Source organism: Hemiscyllium ocellatum, chromosome 5 (assembly GCF_020745735.1).
Source record: "Hemiscyllium ocellatum isolate sHemOce1 chromosome 5, sHemOce1.pat.X.cur, whole genome shotgun sequence".
NCBI classification, from domain to species: Eukaryota; Metazoa; Chordata; class Chondrichthyes; order Orectolobiformes; family Hemiscylliidae; genus Hemiscyllium; species Hemiscyllium ocellatum.
This window is the reverse complement of record NC_083405.1, coordinates 39,164,928-39,189,140: the sequence shown is the minus strand read 5'-3', so window position 1 is coordinate 39,189,140 and position 24,213 is coordinate 39,164,928. Positions and strand designations below refer to the sequence as shown.

Sequence of the window (24,213 nt, the reverse complement as noted above, 5' to 3'; positions counted from 1 at the left end):
TGGGACAATCGATCCATCCTAGGACAAAACAAACAAAGACATGCACGAGAATTCCTAGAAGCATGGCATTCCAACCAGAACTCTATCAACATAAACATAGAGTCAGACTCCATCTACCACCCCTGAGAAAAGGAACAGTAAGTGACTTCACCACAGGAAATGACATAATCATCAACCCAAAGAAATCCAAACATATGAATAGAAAGCAGGAATTTCAGCATTGATTCGCATGAGGTCCACTGAAGATGTTACCTAGTAAGGTAACAAAACATCTGGAAATGAACCTTTTCAACTCAGCGAGCAAACCTACATTCAAAAGGTAACATTTTAATATGTTTAAAGAGTGCACCCCAAAATGCATTGAAAGTATAAATTTATAACCAAGTTGGGAGCACTGAATCCTCTTTCTCTAGTCCTACCACTTCATGGGTCACAAAATAAATTTAACTATTTTTCCCATTTCTCAAATGACCAAACATGTACTTTGTTAAATGAAGGGATCCATCAACCAGGTTCAATTTTTAAAAAAAAAACAAAATTAATGATTTATGAAGCAGATTGGTTTAACCAAGATACAAACCTTGATAATACATTATTATAAGATGGAAAATATTGCAAACCTCCCAAAATTGGCCTAGAACAAATATGTGAGCTCACATCAAAAGGAAAACTAATCTGATTTCTCTGCCACTAGGGTGAACATACTACCTTTGGCCAATAAATGCTTGTTGAAGGCAAAAGCAGTGAAATTTGAGATGTCTAAGTTTTTAACTTTTGGTCCACGTCCTGGTGCATGAAGGTGGATGTGGCTAAATATGGGGGGAAAAAAATTGAGGAAAATGCCTTTTTATAAAAGCTTGTTGCAAAAGCTTCTGAATTAAAGTACCAGGTACAACACAGGTTGCAAAACTTTTTTTTTATCAGAAATATGAGGACTGAGTTTGGGAGCTTTTCTTGGGTAGTTTGGACACGAACTAATCAACTGAAAACGAAAACAATCTCCAATGGCTATAAGCATTGTTCAGCAGATGGAGGAAAACGTAATCGGGTGTCTTCCAGAAAACCAGTCCAGCAATTGGCTGATACCATGTGATTTTTCAATTTTATTTCCTTAAAGTTCCAATAGACCTTTCATAGACCTCCTTTAAAACAAAAAAGGGGGTTTATCCCCACACGCTTGAAATCAATTTTTCACAGTTTAGAACTAAAAGATGATGAAATATGAAACCTTCAGAACCAAGTGTTTTGCTAGGAGAAATGTTTAGACCTATTAAGGACTCGTAGGAAAATTTCAAGTACAGTAGAGGACTGGGCTAGTGAATTGAGTACTTTGGAAACATTTGTTTCCTTTTATGAAGACTGATGCAATTTGTGGGAATTGTGATTTTTTTGTGTGTAAAATCACCTGTCACACCAGGGATGTGCTGAGAGGACATCAAAATTTTGGAAATTTCTCAGGCTGCGCTTTCCTGGACAGCGATCCTGATTCAGTGACACTAGTCAAGTGTTCCGGGATGGGGCGTAGTGGAGTGTTGTGAAATGCAGTGCATTTAGGCTGTCTGTCTGCATTAATGTAACCTACAACATGGTGGGTTTGACAGCTGCTGACCCAAGCAGCAGTAACTGGTTTGTTTCTCTTCTGGAAGTGCTAGAAAGAGGTTATTGGACTTTTCCCTGCTAACCTCTGGATCCTGGACTCTGGCGGTAATATTTAAAAAAAAACAACAAGCCATAATCACAGTTCTATTTTTACTGAAGGATTCCAGTCTCTGATTAAATTCAAAAATTTCTCTCTGGCTTAGTGTACTTAACACATCAGTCTCAGTACCTTTAGCAAAGAGAGAAAATAACTTTGTGAAAAATTTTTCAAACCTTTTTCCAGAATTAATTTCTGAGGTGAGAGATGTTCGGCTCAAGATGAGTATAACGGGCAAGCTGGAAATAGAAATAAATTTTGATAGTTTTTTTTAAAAAAATCATAACCCTAACTTTCTCCTTTCCAAAGAAGTAACATTGACATCTGTTTAATCTGGCTGACAGTCAACTTGGGCAACCGTCTAAACCAACGATTCGAATGTAAGGAATATTTATCTTGTTTTCCCCCTCCCCTCTCTCACGTTTCCACCCCCCACCCAAAAACCATTTCTTTGAATTTAATTTTCTTGAAGACATATCTTAATAAAAAAAACTTTTTTTTTGTAAGTGGACTGAAATGGGCAAAGGACTAGTTTAAAACCAAGGATTGCCCTTTTTATAAGTCAGTTACCTAACACTCGTTGTAAATGCTAGTTCAAGGCCTGTAGAAAACCTAGTTTCAGATGAGCTGGAGCAGGGAGCTGTGTATGAATGCAGATTTGGCCAGCAGCAAGTAGCTGATTGGTCGGTTGTAAAATAGGAACCAGTTGTTAATGCCACAAGCCTCTTGCCTGCTAACAGTGTGACTGGTTTCCAGGTCACAATAGCATGCAGGTGTGTATGTTCAGGGCAAACTCCTTAAAGGGAGGAGCTGCCCTTCCTTTGCAGTGAACAGTATCTTAAGCTTGAAGAAAGCTACTTTGTTTCCCCTTACAGTTACAATAAGCTTGACTTTTTAATTGCTAAGTGTCCTTTGCTATACATGAGAACCTGTTATCCTGCACCGCCAGTAGGGAGTACCTCGAAGGAAGAAGCTCTGCAAAAGGACCATTTTAGCAAACCCCTGTGTACTGAAACTATTGAACTGCCTCCCAGTCTTTCCCTCTGCCCAAAACACCTATTTTTTTTAATTACACATTTTGTCTGTCTACCTATCTCTGTAGAGTGGGACGTTTCATATGGGTGAGAGGTTAAACTAGTAGAGTGGATAGTTGAGGGTTCATAATTGTTTATCTGTATTGAGAATATATTTATTTGTAATAGAGCTTCTTAAGTACAGGAACTTGTTCCATACTTTAACCTGGGTCTAAAAGTCTGTAGATTAGGAAATTCTGGGTACTTTTTAAACTGTGACTATTTGGGACACAGTAAAGCTTGTTTTTTTTTCAGCACTCTGCTCCAATGTGACACAATAATCTCTTCTGATATTTACAGCTGCGATCTTTGCCATAACTTTTCTTAGTGCGTGGGTGATCTGTGTTCAATCTTGATTTCTCACTGCAATTATTTATGACTTAAATCCCTCCTTTGCCACTGATCTCTTTTCATTTGACATAATGTTCTGTTCACTTATTTAAATCTGTTGCAATGTTCACTTTGTTTTGGTTAATAACAAAAACTTTTGCCACAACTTGAACTCCTCCTCCTGGACGTTTTATTTTCTCTCCATTCATCAAAATTGTCAATAGATGACTGCTGGAGAGCTGGCTACTCTGTGTCAATAGTTGGTGGTCCTAAACACTGTTCTAAGTGGAGAAAGTGAGGACTGCATATGCTGGAGATCACAGTAGAGTGTATGGTGCTAGAAAAGCACAGCAGGTCAGGCAGCATCAGAGGAGCAGGAGAATCCTGATGAAGGGCTTGTGCCTGAAATGTCTATTCTCCTACTCTGCTGCCTGTCAGCTGTGCTTTTCTAGCACCACACTCCTCATGCTTCTAGGTGCACATGTTGTATTTTCTTATATGCTTTTAAATTAATTCTCACACAAAAGGCCAATTTTGACGGGATTAGGCAAGAATTTTTGAAAGATATTGGGGGCAGACGTTTGCAGGTAAAGGGACAGCTAGAAAATGGGAAGCCTTCAGAGAGGAGATAACAAGAACCCAGAGAAAGTATATTCCTGTCAGGGTAAAAGGAAAGGCTGGTAGGTAAAGGGAATCAAAGTTTGTGAGAAGATTTGTAGCTCGGGTGCTCATTGTTGTGGTTCTGTTCGCTGAACTGGGAGTTTTTGTTGCAAAACGTTTCGTCCCCTTTCTAGATGACATCCTCAGTGCTTGGGAGCCTCCTGTGAAGCGCTTCTGTGATGTTTCCTCCGGCATTTATAGTGGCTTGTCTCTGCCGCTTCCGGTTGTCAGTTGCTGTCCTCTGCAGTGGTCGGTATATTGGGACCAGGTCGATGTGTTTGTTGAAAGAATCTGTGGATGCTTGCCCTATAATAGTAGTGTTGTCCCAGTCGAATTCATGTTGTTTGTCATCTGCGTGTGTGGCTACTAAGCATAGCTGGTCATGTCGTTTCATGGCTAGTTGGTGTTCATGGATGCGGGTTGTTAGCTGTCTTCCTGTTTGTCCTATGTAGTGTTTTGTGCAGTCCTTGCATGGGATTTTGTACACTACGTTAGTTTTGCTCATGAGCATCGTATCCTGTATATAAAAGACAAGACCAATCTAATCTGACGAATCAGTCTTCTCTCAATTATCAGTAAAGTTCTTATCAATAGTGCTATCAAGCAGCACCTGCTCAGCTATAACCTGCTCAATGATGACCAGTTTGGGTTCTGCCAGGGTCATTCAGTTCCATTTAAGTAATAGTCATAGCTGTCACAGATATAGTGGACTGAATGGCCCTCAAGATTACTTTTGACTTTTTCCACTTATTAATAATTTGAGCCAGAAACTTACTAATTGTATTATATTTGCCTGTTCTTGTACTTGGATGACTCAATGGCTTCAGGTGGGAGGTTTCCAAGGCTAGGGGCATATTTTTAAGGTGAGAGGAGAAAGATTTAAAAAGATATGGGGCACTTTTGTTAGATAGGATTGGATGGGCAGACCAGATTTGTTGCTTTCTGTAAAGGACTTTAATGAATCTATCTTAGTACTGAGAAAGACTTGGTGAGCAAACCACCAGATCTACTAACTAGGGATAAGTGATTAACGAAATATGACCCATGTCTACTGTGAGAATCTTCAGAGGATTTTGGATTTTTTTTATATGTAAAGCAGTTTCAGATGGAATATCCTTTTTGTAAAGAAATCTGTTCCCATCAATTTCAACAATGGCATATTTAATATTAAAGGAAAACAATGTATTGTATGATTTGTTTGAATGAAATAAAAGAATTTGCAAACTGTTATTTCACAGTTGGCTCTAGGATCTTTTGAGATAGAGTTGGCATAATGGGTTAAACTAAGAAAAAGCAAAGGACTGCACAGCCTGGAAATATGAAATAAGTAGGTTCTAGAAGTATTCAGGAGATTTGCATCTGTGGAGAAAACATACAAGTTGACACTTTTGTGATTTCTTCATCTGGACAGAAGAATGTTACAGATGGTTTACACTGAAAGGTTTTACTCACCTTTTGCAAAGCATTTTAATAATAGTGTGGCGCACAGTAGGAAATGCAATAGTGGCAATAGCCAAAACAACAGGTATTTTGTGGATGGGAAGGTAACTAGATATAGACAAACTGACAAAGCAAGCTCCAGTGTCCCAGGGACCTGATATGAATCAAATGTGTATTGACACCAAGGATGATGAGCAGCATACTGACAAGGAGTTGCTAACATTAAGCAACAACCACCATATATCACTCCCAATTTCATTGTCGTCCTTTTGAAAAGGTAGTAATAGTTTATGGTTTGAAAGTCAATGTTATGATCAGATCATTGCAAAGTGGCCAATAGAAAGATCGATGCTATTCCCTAAACTTGATTTGAAGTTTAATGGAAAAGGTAGAATGCGGAAATAAAGGAAAGAGAAGGAGAGAGACCTGAAGTGGAGTTTGAATAAAGAATCGAGAGAATTGGCAAGAGATTAGGATCTTTGGCATCCTGCCTAGAGACAGAATTGAATTGTTTGGCACAGTCAGCAGTTTGTTTAAATCTGTTTTATCTTGAAGGTGAGCTGGAGAGGGTTTAGAAGAGATTTAAAGATCTTCCCAGGAATGGTGGCTTTGAGTGATAAAGACAGGCTGTGACTTCTTTCACTGGAGACAAAAACTACGGATGTTGGAATCCAAAGTAGATCAGGTCATGCCTACCTATTCCCCTATCACCACCTTACCATTCCTCCCTACCCCTATCTCCAATCCTGAAGAAGGGTTAAATCTAAAATGTCAGATTTATCCACTTCCTGATGCTGCCTGGCATGCTGTGCTTTTCCAGCTTCCTTTTCTACTTCTTTCACTAGAGCATTGGGTATTGAGAGGTGACCCTTTTTATAGAGGTTTATAAAATGAGGGGTATAGATAAAGTGAATGGGTGTCTTTCCCTCAGGTGGGAGGTTTCCAAGGCTAGGGGCTTTTTTTAAGGTGAGAGGAGAAAGATTTAAAAACATATGGGGCACTTTTGTTAGAGGGTGGTTTGTGTGTGGGATTAACATTTCAGAGGAAATGGATGCAGGTACAGTTAGAACATTCGAAAGGGGCATTTGGATCAGTACACAATGAAGACAAGTTTGGAGGGATAGTGGCCTAGCTCAGGCAGGTGGGACTAGTTTAGTTTGGGATTCTGGTTGGACTGGAGTGTCTGTTTCTATACTGTGTGACTGATTCAATTCCTCTGTCATTTCCTGCTTTCCTATTATTTCCCTTACCTCATTCCCTAGGAGATCTCTATACATTTCATTTCATTTTCATTTTTTGATTTTCTTAAAAGATATATTTAATGAAGCTCTTATTGTCTGTTTTTAAACAACTTATCTTCAACTTTTTTTTCTCTTTTAAAGTTTTCCCAATCCTTTGGTTTACCATTAGTCTTTTCCACATTGAATGTTTCTTCTTTCAAACTAGTACTACCTTTATAAGTTCATTTTTAGTTGACCATGATCAGTTATCATTCTTCCTCAAGTCTATCTTCACACATGCTGTTTTATTTGTTTCTCATTATTTCTATGGCATTATTTGGAGATGCTGGTGTTGGAACTGGGGTGTACAAAGTTAAAAGTCACGCAATACCAGGTTATAGTCCAACAGACTTAATTGGAAGCACTAGCTTTCAGTGCGCTGCTCCTTCAGGTGATTGTGATTTTTAATCTTTTCCATTGATCTCCTTTCATAGTTCTTTCCAGCCAACTCTACCCTAACTCTAATGTAATTACTTTTCTTTTGTTGAGTACAGCTGTTTCAGATCCAAGTTCCTCATTCTCAGACTGAATGTTAAATTTAACAACATATATGGTCAATGTTTCCTAAGAGATCTTTTTGTCATCCCGTTCCCCCATCAATCTAAGCAAAACATTCAGACACAGTATAGTTTTACCTCCTTCATCTTTATTCTGGGCTCTGGAGGGAGAGAATGATTAATTGTCCATGTGCACAGAGACATGAGCTCACGGTTTTCTCTGGAATAGCAGTTTCTTAATGAATGATATAGTCATTTTATAGGGAGGAGCATCCAGATACAGCAACATACATATTGATTGGGTGACCATTACAATCAGCAAGCATCAACAGTAAAGGTTAAGCCATCTGCTGTTACACAATGAATGTTTGTTTGTTTTTAACCTTAACCGGCTTCGCATAATGAATACTTTTTCACCTTGTTAACTGAACCTTACGTACTGAATGCTTCCAATATTGTTAAATGGCTCTACATAATGAATGTTTTTCCACCTTGTTAATCCATTATCCTTGCCTCCAGCACCTCATTCTTAACTGCAAGTTCTTATCTGATGCATGCTCAGCTGAACTTCTTGTTTCACAAAACTCAAAACTTTGCTCTTTCCCCTGCACATGTTCTCACTCTTACTCTTTTGAGGTCCTTTATTAAACCTGCCACATTACCAGATCCAAAAAAGCCTGATCCATAGATGGAACCACAACACGTTTGTTCCAGAAACACTCCTGAATATACTGACTACTTTCTCATGGCTACCTCTCCTATTTTGATTTTTAAAAAAAATTTTACATGAAGAGTGAAGTCATTCGTGATTAGTGCGACTGCAAATAAAAAGGGTAGTCATGTCACTCTCCTGTTGTTTGATTTTCGACAAGACCAGTTGGCTCTGCTAAGTTTTTTTTTGACCTAAACAAAGAGGAAAAGGAGCTGATATGACTACTCCACTCCGATTGTGAATTTGATGCAGAGTGGAGTCCACTAAATCCTGAAGGAAATCCTTTATATCTCATGTTTAAAGGGTTTGTGTTTGGGTGTTTGTTCACCAAGGACTCATTTCTTGTGGAACCCAACAAAGGATGTTTGAGAGAGTTGGGTCTCATGAACATCCCTGGCAACACTATCTACTTGGACATGAGTGTCATTAAAACAGAACTGAAATGCAACCCAACGTGTAGGATAGTCTCTACTTGTTGTTTCTGCAATTCTTTCCGTAGCATTTTATTAATTTTTTTTGAATCATGGTACATCCAGATGGCATAAACATGATTCCCCAAGAGTTTGCATTTGCTTGGATATTCTGATTTTTATCCCAAATAAATTCCAGTATTAGATTCTTCTGGTTGCTGGGTTTGTATGTTTATTGTGAGAATCGGCACTTGTTCATTGGGGCAGGTGTGTATCACCATTAGAGTTGCAGTGCAAAGGACCATTGCTTCCTTAAGTGGTATGTTGGCTATCATTGTCAAATGACCTCATGGTCACTGCAGGATCTGCATAACAATTGCAATGCGTAGTCTTTATAAATGTAAGTAAATTCTTCATGTTTATGTAGAAAACTTGCTCAAAACTGTAGTAATTCGCCCAAGTGTTTGGCTAGTTCAGAAATAAGTGGTCATAAGATGAGTAGAAGGTGACAATAATTGTGCCATGGTGTGGGCAGCACATACAGTCTTTGACTTCCACTGACCTTGTCTGGTAAAGTGCTCCATTATTATGGATGGGCATTTGCTGGCTTTCTGGAAATCCATCTGGAATCTTCTAGAAGTCCCTGTAATGCAGTTATTTTCCCCTCCCCAAAATCTTAACATAGACAACTATTACTTATGTGGCATCCTTTATTTTAAGTTGTCCTGTTTTGATGTCCTGGATAAACCACAATTTTGCATTTGAAAATAGCTGAATTCACCCCATTGATTTCACCAGAATTCGGTTGATTTCCTTTTCTTGTCTTGGTGTTTGTTCTACTAATTGATTTTGATATAGTGAATTAACCAATGGGTGTGTCTAAAGTTCAGGAAGTTAATCACATTATTTCTAAATGTTTCAACTTGCTCTGCTTGAGCAGTTTTCCATTCCATGCAATATCTGATTTCATTGCTAGGGTCATCAGTATGGAAAATAGTAAACTCATTGACAGCATTTTGGGGATGTTAAGAATAGTGACATTCTTAGTCTTGATATTTTCCACTTTGTTTTGATCATTCCCGCAGTGTTTCTATATTCCCTCCTTTACTGAGGAGGCATGTACAGAAAGTTGATCTATCTCTTTTTTTCCAGCTATTGACTTACTGTACTCTCATGTAACTTAATGCAGTTAATTGACTGTTGTTGATTCACAGTGCTTTAAAATACTGGTTTCAAAGGTTAACATGCTGTGGTGTTTTAATTGTTTTTTAAATTGAACTTTCAAAATAATACATTTAACTAGAACCTTCCTTTGCATTCATTAATACTACCACCTAACCCTTTTTGCAACCCAACGTGTAGGATAGTCTCTACTTTTTGTTTTTGCAATTCTTTCCGTAGCATTTTATTAATTTTTTTGAATTTTTTTTGAATCATGGTTCATCCAGATGGCATAAACATGATTCCCCAAGAGTTTGCATTTGTTTGGGCATTCTGATTTTTATCCCAAATAAATTCCAGTATTAGATTCTTTTAGGAAAATAATTGCAATTGATGCATTTTAATAAATAGCATGTATGTGAATCTTCCAAATGATGCTCTTAAATGGCACTGCACATTAAGATTTTTGAACATAATTTCAAGGTGAGAATATTCTAAATCAATTAGAATCTCTTTCTTCTCCTTTTTATTTTACTTAGAGTGCAACTTCACTCCTTGTTTTCTTTTCCTTATACACCTTCCTTAGCACAACTTTCAGTCAACCACAGCCCAAATTGAGACTTTTTTAAAAAAGCCATATTGCAAAAGGCTGAATTGGCTTCAACTTCAATGTTTCCTTAGAATGAAACACCATCACACCGTTGCAGATACAAATGTTAAATTTTGAGCCATCTTGGAGCAGAATAAGGTAAAAGTTCTGTAAGCTTTGGTATTTAGTTTGATACATTGATACATGCCTTGATAGATAAAAACATTTTATGTTGCATTATATATTCATATGTTGCACTTGTAGAGGTACGTATCCCAAACTGGTATCATCAAATTGCACTTTGACTCAGTCAGTTGCAGATAAATCATGAAATTAGGTTAGTCTATAAAACAGATTTCTGCAAGATTACATTTGGTAAGAATCCTTTTGTTAAATAGCAATGTTGGTGTGTAACCCTTTTTACCTTCAATGTAAATGTCATTGATAATTGTCCAACTTTTGTGACTGGATTATAATTGTGTAAAAAAAAATGGAGAATTTGGAAGAATTTTGGGGTTTGAAAAATTTAAGTGGTGAAAATGTGCCCTTTTCTCAAAATCATGAACATAACTCATTCAAGTGATGCACTATTGTATCTGTAATTTAATGATTTTTAAACTTCTGCCTCAAAATGAGATTGCATTGGAGTTTTTAGTTCAATGTGAATTCTTACCTGTAAGATGGCAGAACACTTGATAATTGCAAATAATGGCAGCATATATTGTAATTTTGAAGTAACTAATTTCATGTATTTTGCACTCCCTTTTTTTGTTAATCTGAGTGATCACTTAAGATTTTCAATTCACTGCTTTCACTTCACTTTTTCTCTATTCTTTAATGTCTACAAATATTTTCATCTGTGCTGAGTGTTTGGGTAAAACTACATATAGATTTGTTTAATTACTGGGTTTCATGGATTTTGATATTCCAGTAACCAAATGAAGAATGTAGAGAAACATTTTGAATCCTGTGTTGCAGTCTACTTTGGACATCTGTATTTAATGAGGCATTGTCTTAAACAGTGACATGGTGCATTCAAGTTACAGTAGGGGCAAGGAATCCTTCACTTTAAACACTCTTCGTTTTGAAAATTTAACTATGAAAGGGGTAGAAAGAACCAACACCTGTATTGCTCTATTTCTCAAATTGCCTATCTTTTCTCTCCACAGGAGTCGAAAACTTCAAATCAGGAACATACCCCCTCACTTGCAGTGGGAGGTAAGTATTCCCAAACTACTTGGTAAACGGTGTAAGAAGTGACTCTTTAGTTTCTTATTCTGCCTGCCTTCGTGAGAGAGTTTCATGGAATAAGGATTTAAAGGGAGGTCATATTGAACCAACTTGAATTTTTTAGAAATAAATCAGGGGTGAAGTACAATCATTGCTCCGTATCAATGAAGTGACTTCCTGAAACGCCCGGCAAATGATGAATTGAGTCCATGCTTTAATTTAGAATAAAAGTAAGTTCAGGTTCCTGGATCCTGAGGCCATGACCTTTGCCTATTATTTCTGGATTAAAATAATAGCCACTCAAACATCTGAAATCAAGTTAATAGAAGAAAGCATGAAAAATAATTATTTATTGTAAATGACCAGTTTTAAAGGTGACAAGTTCTGCATTCCAGGCCTAGGCATTGCTGGGGGAGGTTATAGTGATTACTGGGTGTGGGAGGGGGAGAACGGTGCAGAGGTATCTCCCTCCCAGCCACTTACCCTTGATGGTATGCCTTCTTCCTTTTACCTCCATCTGGTGGATGTCCTGAAGGATTTCCTCAACCTGTTCATCTTCCCAAGCACCTATGCCCTGACTCGTGGCGGTTTCGGGGAAGAGCTACACAGCAATATTGCTATGTAAATAAGATTTGGTCATGAATAGGTGAGTTGTTTTTTATTTAACCCATAGATTTTGAGTGGCTACTTTTTTTGGCACCGGTTCATTATTTGTGATTTCCCAAATATGTAGGAATGACTCAGTATGTGGCAAATTGCCTGGCCCAAGAAACATGAAACAAGGAGGATCTCCAATTTGATTACATTAGCATTTTCCATCATTGGTTTTGTTGGAAGTTGATTAGTGTGATATGCTTGCCTGGCTAAAATAATAATTGCTGTTTAGGTGGGTAACAGAACAGTGGGTAAGAAAGTGGTATTGTTGGAAACTGCAGTTGTGTTGCCTGTGGGACCTTGAAACATTGTTCCTGGAAAGCTTAGCAAGGAATGGGAATGAAACCAGAGGAGACTGTAGGCATTTGTATGCAGCCAGAAGAAACCTTTTTTAAAATAGTCTAATTCTCTGATTCGGGCATCCTGTTCCTTGCCTAATTTCAGGAAATCCATAATATGGTTTGGGAACTATATTGGGAGTGTACCCCCAAGCCCTGCTCTTCCTTCGTCAGAGCTTCTCCAGCTGCAGTATTTCTGTGAGCCAATGAGTGGGCTTGGAATACTCATTGGTGAGTAGGGCAATACAATTATTCTGTACCTGAACATTAGGCTTTCAAAAACATTCCGCATTAGATATTAATTGGTATGTCACAAAATAGGAAATGAAAACTGGCAGAGGATGAAATTTGAGTTCTAAAAATGAGAAATTGGGTCGTGATCAAACTGAGAGTTTGATAACTGCGATCCTTCAGAATGGATTTGATTTTTTTTTTAATGACTTGCTCGCTTGAGTGAGAATATAGTGAGTGAAAGCTCCAACTAAAAGTATAATGCCAAGGAAGGTACAGTGTAAATAATACTGTCAGATAACCAGCGAGTTTTTGGAACCAATTAGAATAGTGTGTGGCAGCTGCCATTCCATAGGAAGCAAATAATTCTGAGAGTATGGATTTGGAGTATGGAGCACTTTAATCTTTGTAACACCTTTTTGGCATTTATTGTCTAACACAAGTACTGGGTTGGTTGTTTGTAGCTGAGCGACTGGCTTGCAAGGCCACCTCAGAAAATCTTAAAAGAAAAAAGGTTCTCTTACCCTGAACTGTATAGGAATGATACTTACCCCTTACGTAAGGGGTATCAGTGAAGTAGTTGAGTTTCTAAGGTAATCTGATATTGTGACTAAATTGTTACACATTTGAATATTATTTCCAGATTTTTTTCAAACTGCAGTGAAGCCTGGTTAGTCTGTCCAAGTCCAAATATATTTAGTGAATTGTTTGTTATAAATAACAATATCTTCCCATTGATTTGAGTAAGGAAGCTTGCTATTATTGTGGATAGATTTGTGTAACTTGCACATTGATGATAAATACTTTTTTAAAAGCTGAAGTTTTGGGGGGGGGGAGAGACAGCAGGGAAGACAAAAGGGGCATACTGCCATTTAGAGGCTTGTCAAACATTCCTGAGTAGAGGGTTCTGTAATGGTGACCTCCAAAGGAAAGTAGCATTGTTCTTGAGAGTAATAATAAGATTTCAGATAAGAAGTTGGAGTGCAGTAATGAGTACATGTATAATCTGGGGGAAAAATAGCTATCGAAAGTTTTGATTTGATTTAAATTTTCAATGAGTTCAAATACCAAGGGCATAAGTTAGAAATTATGAAATTATCTGTCAGTGCAGGAATTTTTCATGCAAAAGAAATTTTAAGAATTGAGTTTAGGAGGCTGTTTATTGAAGTACATTTTAAGTAGTATTAAGTTTAGGAAAGGCATTGGTTTGTTCAGTATTATCACCTGCGTTGATCATTGGACAGGGAAATTTGAAAGCTACAGTGGAGCCATGCAGGTAAGACTGGATAATCATAAATTTAGTTATACAGAAATATTAAAACCGAAGTCATGAAACGATAATGTTGTAGCCTAGCCTGAGGAAGATTAATGTTGTATCAGATTTTTGTGATGAAGACAAAATTTCAGCCTTGTGAAATAGGAAAAAACCTTGTTAAAGTGGTATGCAATATACAGAAGTGAAAGCAGAGTTCTTTTAAACTTCACACAACTTGAATTGTCTGCTTTGTTTGAGAATTAGAATCAAGAAATTCAAGATGTACATTAAGGCCTTTACAGATTTGTAGAATAGTGCCTCTCTGACATTGTTTTAGCATGCAATGCTGTTTAAACCCCCCACAATATTGAGATATAGGAGTGCATTAGCATTGAGTTTCTTTAACATGTGACCCAGAAATTTAGCAGCACATTGTGATGGTTTGCAAAACTCAGTTCTGTTGGAATTTTATTAAATTGGACAGGAGCTGTATTCTGAAAAGGGATTTTTTTAACCTTTTTCACTGTATATTGACTATTAATGTTTCTGTAGGACTTTGCATGCCAAAATAACTTTCTGCAGTATTTGAGAATGCCCTGATACAGATTAGGGAGGTTCTCATAAATTGTTTTTCCTTTTCTGATTGGTGCGATTTGAGTGGAACTGTTCATTTTTGAATGACCTATCCTGCATCAAACACTAGTTACTTGTCACTTTTTTTTAAAAAAAAAGTAAATACCACTTTTTAAGTTGGATTGCTTTGATAGATAATGCCTGCTGTTTTTGGTGGTATGGGAGCAAGATCACAGCTTATCTGCTACAAACAAAAAAAAGGTCCTGTTTTTATTTGATTTGCATGCACACAGACAAATATGCACCAATCATTTGCATGTTTGCTTCTCCACTTTAAGCTTATGGTTCCCCTTTATATTTGTGTGCATTGATCTGTAAGTGCACTTGGGCATGTCTTCCTTTATGTAAATGTGTTTTTTTGCTCGACCTATCCTAGTCTGAGAGCATTCTAATTCCTGCTCATAAAACTTTTGAGGTAAGATTTTCCTAAGATTATTCTATCGAGATCTAAAGGGAGTAATGCTTTACATTTATTCTCTGTATGTTGGCATGGTCACATTTTAGGGGCCATCCCTAATTGTCCAATGTCTGTAGTGGTGGACAGTCTCTTTGAATTGCTTTGGTGTCTGTGTTATTGGTTCTTGCATGGTAATGTTTGCTAATATTGTTTAGATTAGAGTGGTGCTGGAAAAGCACAACAGTTCAGGCAGCATCTGAGGTCTACTGCTCTCGGATGCTGCTTGAACTGCTGTGCTTTTCCAGCACCACTCTAATCTAACCTCTGGTTTCCAGCATCTGCAGTCATTGTTTTTACCATGTTTGCTAATATACTACTGTCCTGGATTATATGTCCCAAAAGTGCATGGTTTCTGAATCGGAAATGATGACGTTCTATTCACAACATTGCTGTTCACTTTTGATAAGTCATTGGAAGCTTGGTGAATTGCTGTACTGTACTATGTATGTCCTTTGTTACATAATGTGGCTTTAATGTGCTATTGGTGAAGGGATGCTAAGCCTATTGTTAGAATTTTGATCAAGTAGATCACACACTCTCTCCTAAGTAGTATCAAAGTTCCAAATTCTTTTGTTAGCTGTAAAGTGATTTGAAACATGCTTTTCTATTATGTATAATCTTTTATTATAAAAAAAATAAAATTTTTGGATTTTTCTATCTTTTGGATATGACTAGGTGAGCCAGTCATTGCAATATCCTTAGCCGTCATGAACACAGTGGCTGAGATCATATAGATATTTCACTCCTTCAAAATGCCTTTTGTCAATAAAAGCTTAAACTAGCCAAATGATTGGGCTTTGATTTAATTATAGGCTTGTACCTTTTGATTTACATGTAACTGTTGAGCCTGGTCATGTTCCAAAGTTTTTGAATGAGCCTGTTTGCGTATGTGTAGCGCAGGGAGTTGAACCTGGACCTTAAGCCAAAACATTGTTCTTCGCCCATCCTCCTGTTCTCCTTCCCCATCCACCCTCAAGGTGGTCTTGCAGGTTGACGTTGTGTTATTGAGGAATGGATGTAAATAATGGAATTAATATTAAGAGGGAAAAGGGAAAGTAATTCAAGCAGCTGACGTGTGTGTGTGTGTGTGTGTGTGTGTGTGTGTGTTTCTGTCATGAGGTCTTATGCTAGGTAGAGGCTATGACTTTAGCCCTGATGGGCTTTCCCTTGAGCCCAAATTAATTTCTATCAGCTGTCATAATAGGATTTGAAACTGTTCTTGGAACGTTAGCCTGGGCCTCTGGATAGCTTACTCAAGTTATTTGCGCCTGTATGCAACAATATCTTAAATTGTATAGAGTCAAAAGCTTGTCTTACCATTCTTGGTATCAAGCTAATCTGAAGTTTTGATACCATCATTAAAAATCCTTTTAGGGTTTATTCTTGTCTCTTTTTTATAACTTGACTTTTGCCCGAAATGTTGATTTTTTTTTTTTCCCTGCTCCTCGGATGCTTTTACAGCACCACACTGATCCAATCCCTGGTGAGCCCATGATACTACTGTTCCACTTCTTGGTTTTTTTTTTCAATTATTACTAAGCTGTCATAGAGATGTACAGCATGGAAACAAACCCTTTTGGTCCAACCCGTCCATGCTGACCAGATATCCCAGCCCATATCCCTCCAAACCCTTCCTATTCATATACCCATCCAAATGCCTCTTAAATGTTGCAATTGTACCAGCCTCCACCATTTCCTCTGGCAGCTCTTTCCATACACGTACCACTCTCTGCGTGAAAAAGTTGCCCCGTAGGTCTCTTTTATGTCTTTCACCCTAAACCTATGCCCTCTTTCTGGACTCCCCCACCCCAGGGAAAAGACTTTGTCTATTTATCCTATCCATGCCCCTCATGATTTGTAAACATCTCTTGAAGGTCACCCCTCAGCCTCCGACGCTGCAGGAAAACAGCCCTAGCCTGTTCAGCCTCTCCCTACAGCTCACCTTCTACAACCCTGGCAACATCCTTGTAAATCTTTTCTGAACCCTTTTAAGTTTCACAACATCTTTCTGATAGGAGACCAGAATAGCGCGCAATGTTCCAAAAGTGGCCCAACCAATGTCCTGTACAGCCTCAACATGACCTCTCAACTCCTGTACTCAATACTCTGACCAATAAAGGAAAACATACCAAACGCTGTCTTCACTGTCCAATCTACCTACGACTCCACTTTCAAGGAGCTATGAACCTGCACTCCAAGGTCTCTTGGCTAGAAACCACACGGTTTTGAAAAGATTGAAGCCACGATCTAAGTGTTTGAAATCACAGTTGCAGATGCCTGAACATTTGTTTCACTTCTATATTCCAAAGCCTTTGAAATTGAGGTGTCCTGTCTGCAAAGCCGCACCAGGATCATTTTTCTTGAATGAATGGGTTGATTTGCTATTAATTAGCAATGCATCAATCATCAGGAAACTTAACAAGGTGAAGGCAAATCATTTGGATGTAATCAAATGAGCAGTGGAAGGTAATGAAAGTAATTTAGCAGGGCATCTAATCCTCTAAATTATACAGCTTGAATCCACTACTGTGTATCACAAATGTACTTGTAACAAGCCATTGGAATGAGAGGGGATATGTGGCATCTTTAAGCAGCTACTTTCTCAGTCTGGGACAAGCAAATATAGTGCTGAAGTAAGATCCCATGTACAGATCTCTGTCCATGCAATTGACAGGTTTTGGACCCTATTTTTTTTTTCTCTTGCTCTTCATGTGCAAACCTAGTGACTAAACTTCAAGAGCTCGATTTCCTTTTGTAAATGGCTTAATATGTCTTTCCACTCAGTCTGCGTGTGTGTGTGTGTAAAATTGAAGCATGTCATTATCTAAGACCAGATTAAGTACAATAAATATTATTGTATTTATTTTTTAAAGACTTGTCTGAGTCACCATAAGCGAACAGTTAAATACACACTGACTAGGTCAGCATATCCTTTTTCAGAAAGGCAAAAGACTCTGTCAAATTCCAGCTTTCCTGCACCCCTCACCTGCTGACACAGGTGTTTGTCCAGGCTTAGACACATTAGAAGTACTTTTTATATTTAAACAAGTCCCCTTATAGGTTTTCTTGTGATTTTTCAGTGCTATGATACTTTTAATGCCTGTATTTGAGATCAGTACCTTAATAGAACAGCATGAGGTAACATTTGAAGGACTTTTAAAAATTTTGAAGGATTGAGAAGTGTAGTTTGGCATTCAGAGTGTCTGTCCAGAAACTAGGAAATCAAGGTCTTAATCATGAGGCCAACTTTTTTTCCATTTGAACTCTGGTGACTGGCATGTAACTTGAAAGAGGCTAGTATTGGGTTACATCTGGAGCAGCAAAGATGGACTCGAGCAAGGATTTCAAGCTAAGAAAGAAGTCTGGGTGAAACATGTGATTTTTGCCAGACCATAAGTTTAATTTTCCAGCTGTAAGCATGATATTAGAAATTTAAAGACAGACACAAAGTCACCCAACCTTTGGCTCATAATGACCAACCCCAGTTTTCATGTTCCATATTGATTCGATGTAGCAAATCTGCAAAACCCAACCTGTTATAGTCTATGATTGCTTGAGGAATGTGAACTATCTCACTTCTCCTGCCTCAATAACAAGGCATCTATGGCAATTGCCTGAGGTATTCAGTGCTTGGATAGACCAGTCAAGGCTTGCACAGAGGGATCCTGGTTTAAGATTGTTGATGATCAGCTGCTTGATAAATTATGGTTGAAATATACCATCCTATTTGATTTACTGCAGTTATCACATGACAGTTTGTTTTAAATGAGGTATTCTCACCAGAATTTTACAAGCAGCGGAGAAGCTCAGTAAGTTCACACTCTCACTCTGCACAACTTGTCGGCTGGGCCCTGTTTGACTTGCTCTGCATGTAGCTGGCATATTTTTTAAAAAAAATTAATTGCAGAGTTTCTCTTCTAGAGGGAATAAACCAATACGCTCTTTATGTTTCCAGTTTAAATGATGTAGAGTATCCAGATCAGTCTGGAATGATCTGAGTCACTCAACTGCAAAGTTTGTACTTTAATGGGCTCTAATTTCACTAATCTGTATTTGGCCTATATCCCCCGCAACTCTTCCTATTCAAATATCCATGCAGATACCTTTTATTTTACATGTTGCAATTGTACCAGCTTCCACTGGCAGTTCATTCCACATGCAAATCACCCTCGGCATGAAAATGTTGCCCTTCTGGTCTGTTTATTTTTAAATGTTTCCCTTTTTATCTTAAGCCTATGCTGTAAACTGTAGGGAAAATGCCTTGGCTATTCACCCTTTCCATGCCCCTCAAGATTTTATAAATCTGTGTATTTGGTCACCCTTTGGTCTCCACTTCAGGGAAAACTCTGGCCTATTCAGCCTCCTTTCCAAAATACTGGGAAAGTCCCATCAGTCGTATTCCCTATTTGGATTGAGATGATGAAAAATATCCTGCTTTCTGTTCCCTTTTTAAAGACCCATCTTTAAAGGATCTGAAACCAGGTGAGCTGCTGTCACAGAATGTGACTGAATTAACTCTCAGACACCTCCAAAGTAAGTTGGCATCTTTATTAGTTTTTTTTAACAGGCTAGGGAAAGATGGAAGGGTTGTGGGTTAGGGAGAAGGCTTGCAGATTTAAAAAATGAAGCAATTTGAATAATAAAGCCAGCAGGGGTATGCTGGTGTTTTCTTTGTGACAGATCTGCTCCCCTGAAAGCTAATTGTTAGCAAGCTTTGTTTAGCACTGGGCAGAATCCTACTTTGCAGCTATGAGCTGGGGAAGTTCTTGAAATCCTATGCTTGACAACATTTGGTAAAGACCATGGAGGTTAACAGAAAACCAGTGGACTTTTAAAACTCCAGATGGTGTCATAAAATATATGGAGGTCTCAAAGTGACACGAGTAAAGAAGTTTATAAACCACACTGAATGAATTCAAGAGTTTGAAAAGCATGCCCCAGAGATTAGGATGGCAGAAAGCCTTCCAAGACTTAAATATGGGCCAAAATATTTCTCCAATGTGAATGCAGAATTGAGAGAGGTTTGTCAGAGTATTGCAGAAGCTGAATATCTGCCTACAGGCAGTAATGACATAGGATGTGGGGTTGATGGGTGAAAATCTGTTCATTTGATAAAGGGAGGGTAATATATCCTAAAACAAACACTTGTGAAAACAGAGAAACTAGAAGTGCAACTGGTGTGGAATTGCTCTCTGGAAATGACCTGGTTAGGTTTTAAATCAAAATCTAATTGAACTCAGCCAATACACTTCAGAACCTATTGAGGCCAACAAACAGGAGGACAACCCAAATGCTTTTTAAGGGCTTGAACAGTGCACCGTTCACTGTCGCTCTAGAAATCAAGCCTGTCCATGTACCAGAAATTTAAACCCATTGTTTGTGGGCATGCCAATTAAGGGTTAAGAACTTGGCAATGTGGGTGTACTGCCTGTAACAAATATTTGTATAGTACAAATTTGGAAGCCAAGATGTCTTTTCCGCAGTAGCCTGTGAAATTTGATCTTCTCAGACTCTAGTATTATACCTGAATTTCCACTCCATCCAAAATTCACAACTGGCTGTAGATCTGATGTTAAAGTATCTTGAGCATGACCACTAGTTGGTGAAAACCCAGGCATCATTTGATACTCAAGGCATTGAGAAGGACAAAGGCCAGGTGGTACCCAGATTTCCAAGATCACTGCAGTTGCCCCTAACACTAAGCAATTAAAATACATTTGTGTCTCTTTCAAACAGTTGAGAAATTCAACTTTTGCACAATACAGCTATGCTCTGCTTCATATTTAATGAAAGTCTGAAGTGTGCATTTATGGTTTTTAAAACTACTTTTATAATGAATTGCCAACACTGCAGCATGATTACCTGTCCTTCTCCTCCTATTCTACTTCATCTACACCAGTGTAGTCTCTCCTTATCATTCATACAGCATAGACTTTTAAAAGTAAATGTTATGTTTCAAATAATGTATTAAAATGAACCTCCATTCAGATGGGTGGGCGGGGCTAGGTATGATATTCAGAATAAAACCGGATGTTCTCAATGTTATGGGCCAACGTTGCTTCAATCTGCATGAGCAAAAAATTGCATTGTCTGTGCAACTTCAAGCTCAAATTAGCATCATAAACGTTTACATTGCAGGGCGTGGGAATTTGGCCATTTGTGCCTTAGATTAGGTGCGTGAAAGAACTGTTCAATTTGGTCCCATACTTTACTGTTTTCCCTGTAACAATCCCAAATTAGTTAGGGTATCCCCTACCGTGAGCTTGCAGATTGTGTTGGAACATGATTCTGTTTCTGCTGATGGCTCACAGTGCATCACAGCTGCTCAGCCTTGAGTAGTTAGACCTGTTGAATGTGTATGAGGGCAGTTAAGAGTCAACCGTGTTGCTGTTGGTCTGTAAGTGCATGTTAGGTCAAACCAGGTAAGGATGGTAGCTTCCTTTCACAAAGGGCTTTCGTGGACCACACTACAATATTGTCAATAGCTGACAATCGTTAATAGTTTCATGATAATTATTTGACTCTAGTTGCATTTTTAAAAAATGTTTTATCATCTACCAGCAGGGTCCCTAGAACATTACCGAAGTCTCTGGATTGCAGTTAATACTCTTTATCACACCTCCCTCAATTTGTTTTTTAATGGCTCCATATTGCACCTCTTAAAGAGGAGGACATGTTGGATTCAGTCAGACGGAATACATGTTCCCACCTTGTCTATCCTCGTCCATTCGCTTCCTTCTCACAATGCCAATGGGTACATCTTAGTCTTCACTTGCCACCAAAAGACTTTAAGCTTTTGGCTACCGCCAAAATCTGTTACACACCTCTTTCCCTTGGCCCAGATTCTGCAGATACTGTTCCCTCAGGGGTGCTCAGGTCCACTCCTCCTCCTTACCCAATATCTCCCCACATCTTATGGCAGCTTCCTATGGAATTGCAGTAGATGCAACACTTCTCTGTTTACTACTTCCCTCCTCAATATGCAAGGTCCTATACCCCTAGTCCTGCTGTATGCATTACCCTCTGCATAGTCAGTTCTTTCTCAACTATTCACCTTTCTTGTTAACACCCTTTCCAGCACTTGTCTCTCTTTATTAACTATCCCTATTGCTAATCTGCTCTCTTTGACCTCGTTCACTCCTAGGACCAGAGGGCATCATCTCAGAACTGAGGGGGTCAGTTTAAGACTGAGATAAGGAATTTCTTTGACAGGAGAGTCTTTGGAAATTCTTGCAGCAGAGTGCTGTGAGGCAAGAGTCCTTGTGTATATTTATTTATAGGGGAGGCAATGGCCCAGTGGTGTTATCAATGGATTGTTAATCCAGAGACCCTGGTAATGTTCTTGGGAACCAGATTGAATCCTGCCATGGTGAATTGTGAGACTTGAATTTAATGAAGATCTGGAATTAAGACTGTAATGATCACAAATTCATTGTTAATTGTAGTTAGGTTTTAAAACCTATCTAATTCACTGATGTCCTTTTAGAGAAAGAAATCTGCCATCCTTACCCTTGGGTCTGGTCTTCATGTGACTCCGGACCTATTGCAATGTGGTTGACTCGTAATTACCTGCTATTCAACTAGGAATGGGCAAGACATGCTGGTCCAGCCAGCGATGCCCTCATCCCATGAATGATTTTTTAAAAAAATTTTTTTAAGGCTGAGATTCTTGATCAGTCAGGGTTTCAAGAATTATGGGCAAATGCAAGGATATGGATGTGATGGATGTCAGCTCGGTCATGAACCTGTTGAGGAATAATGTTCTCGTTTCTGGTCTTGTGATGAACTGGTGATGGCAAGTTAAACCTCGGTTTGTTAGCTTATTCCAATTAGTTTGCAGTGGTTGATTTTGATTATATCTGAAATGTTGATAAATGTAATTCCAAATTTACAAATGAACTCGATCACTAGAGGAAGCAGTCTTCTACTATCATATTTGCAACTAATTGTGTGAATTATGGTGCAGTTTGATTTAATTACATATTGTGCAAATGGTTCAGCTGAGAATATGTGCTTATTGCATTTATTTATGATGTAACCCAACTTTTAGTATGTATGAGAATAGTTTCAAAAGTAGATATGGAAAGAGGAATTAATTTGGAAAGGCTGGGGAAAATATTCTTTCCTGCAATGTTGCGCATCTGGAAACCAGTGATTTCAATGTGGCTGGTTGGTGTAAAGCCACCAAAATGTAAAATGACCTAATAGCTCCATTTGATCTCTCTCTCTCTCTCTCTCTCTCTCTCTCTCTCTCTCTCTCTCTCTCTCTCTCTCTCTCCCCCTCTCTCTCCCCTTTGTTTTTGTCCTCCTCTTCTTGATTCTTTTCTTCTCTTAACTAGAACAAAATTGGAGAGGTGAAGTGTCAATCTGAAGTTCTAAAACCCAGATTGTGGAATAGAACATTTTGCTTTTACGCTGTTGCCAATTCATTTCAGGAATGGAAATAGTTTTCTTCCTCACGTCATTGAGGATTTCCCTTCATTCCAGGATAGTGGCTATAAATAGATAGCGTATGAATTGCCAAAAACTTGCTAAATATTCTGGGTTCTTGACAGATAGTAAACTTAACTCTGCTTCCATTTGTACCAGACAGTTGTTGTCGTCTTTTTAAACTGTCTACCTCCTGTAATGTTTGAACCTTTTGATGTGTTGCACAATAGTTAACTTGTACTATGTTAGTCCCTTCGTTCAAGCAATATGATTCTTTTTATGCTAGTTTCTTTTTTAGATATCTATGCTTTTAAAAAGGACTGATCTTTAGCACAGTTTAGGTCACTATATCCTGAATCATGACTTGGGGCCACTGATTGAAATGTGTGCTAATTAAGGGGAATAAATGTTTTAAACTGTGGCTATGGTTCTTCCTTTTACACAGCACTGGCTCATGAAGGCCAAAGTTTGGGCTTCACTAGACAGGCTACTTTTGGAAAAAATATGTGCATTATTGTTGAATACACTATGCCATTTTGTTGGGAATGTTGTTTGTTTCGAACTGTGTTTTAAGAGGAAAAAAAGTTGATTTTATTTTTGTTTTGTCCAGCAGCTTTTGTGACCTTAGGGCCACTTGCCCGTAAACTACTTTCTTGGTGTAATCCCTGTTGTAATAATAGAAATGTGACAGTTACTGCACCAATACTAATGTTGCACAAATACTAATGTCTCAAAAATAGCAACATCTCATTACATAAGGAATAGAAGGAGGAGGAGACCATTTGACCCCTCTAGTCTGACTACCATTCAGTAAGGTCATGGCTGATCTGTCCAAGGCCTCCACTCATGATGGCTACCCTATCAAGGCTCCACAGAGCCTGTATGTTTCAATAAAGTCATCCCTCATTCTTCTAAACTTACCTGGCAGTTCTTGATAACTTCTCCATTCTAGGAATCTGCCGACAGTCTTTTTTTCAAATTGTGTCCACTTTCAATACATTCTTCTTTAACTACAAAGTCCAAAATGATTTTCTAGATGTGGTCTCACTAAACCTTCTTGTATGGTTGTAACAAGACCTCCTAAGATTGCAGATATAGGAGTAGAATTAGACCATTTGGCCCATCAATCTTGATTGA

The 24,213-nt window shown here is 38.3% G+C and overlaps 1 protein-coding gene across 5 annotated transcripts in view; it reads left to right on the top strand.

The window, feature by feature from the left end:
- LOC132815668 (insulin-like growth factor 2 mRNA-binding protein 3-A) overlaps positions 1-24,213 on the top strand; it is a 130,826-nt gene that overhangs the window by 36,971 nt on the left and 69,642 nt on the right. For all 5 annotated transcript variants that reach the window (XM_060824679.1, XM_060824678.1, XM_060824681.1 and 2 more), the window contains one exon: positions 11,018-11,066. In XM_060824679.1, the coding sequence (XP_060680662.1) occupies positions 11,018-11,066 (49 nt within the window). The remainder of the gene's footprint in view (positions 1-11,017; positions 11,067-24,213) is intronic.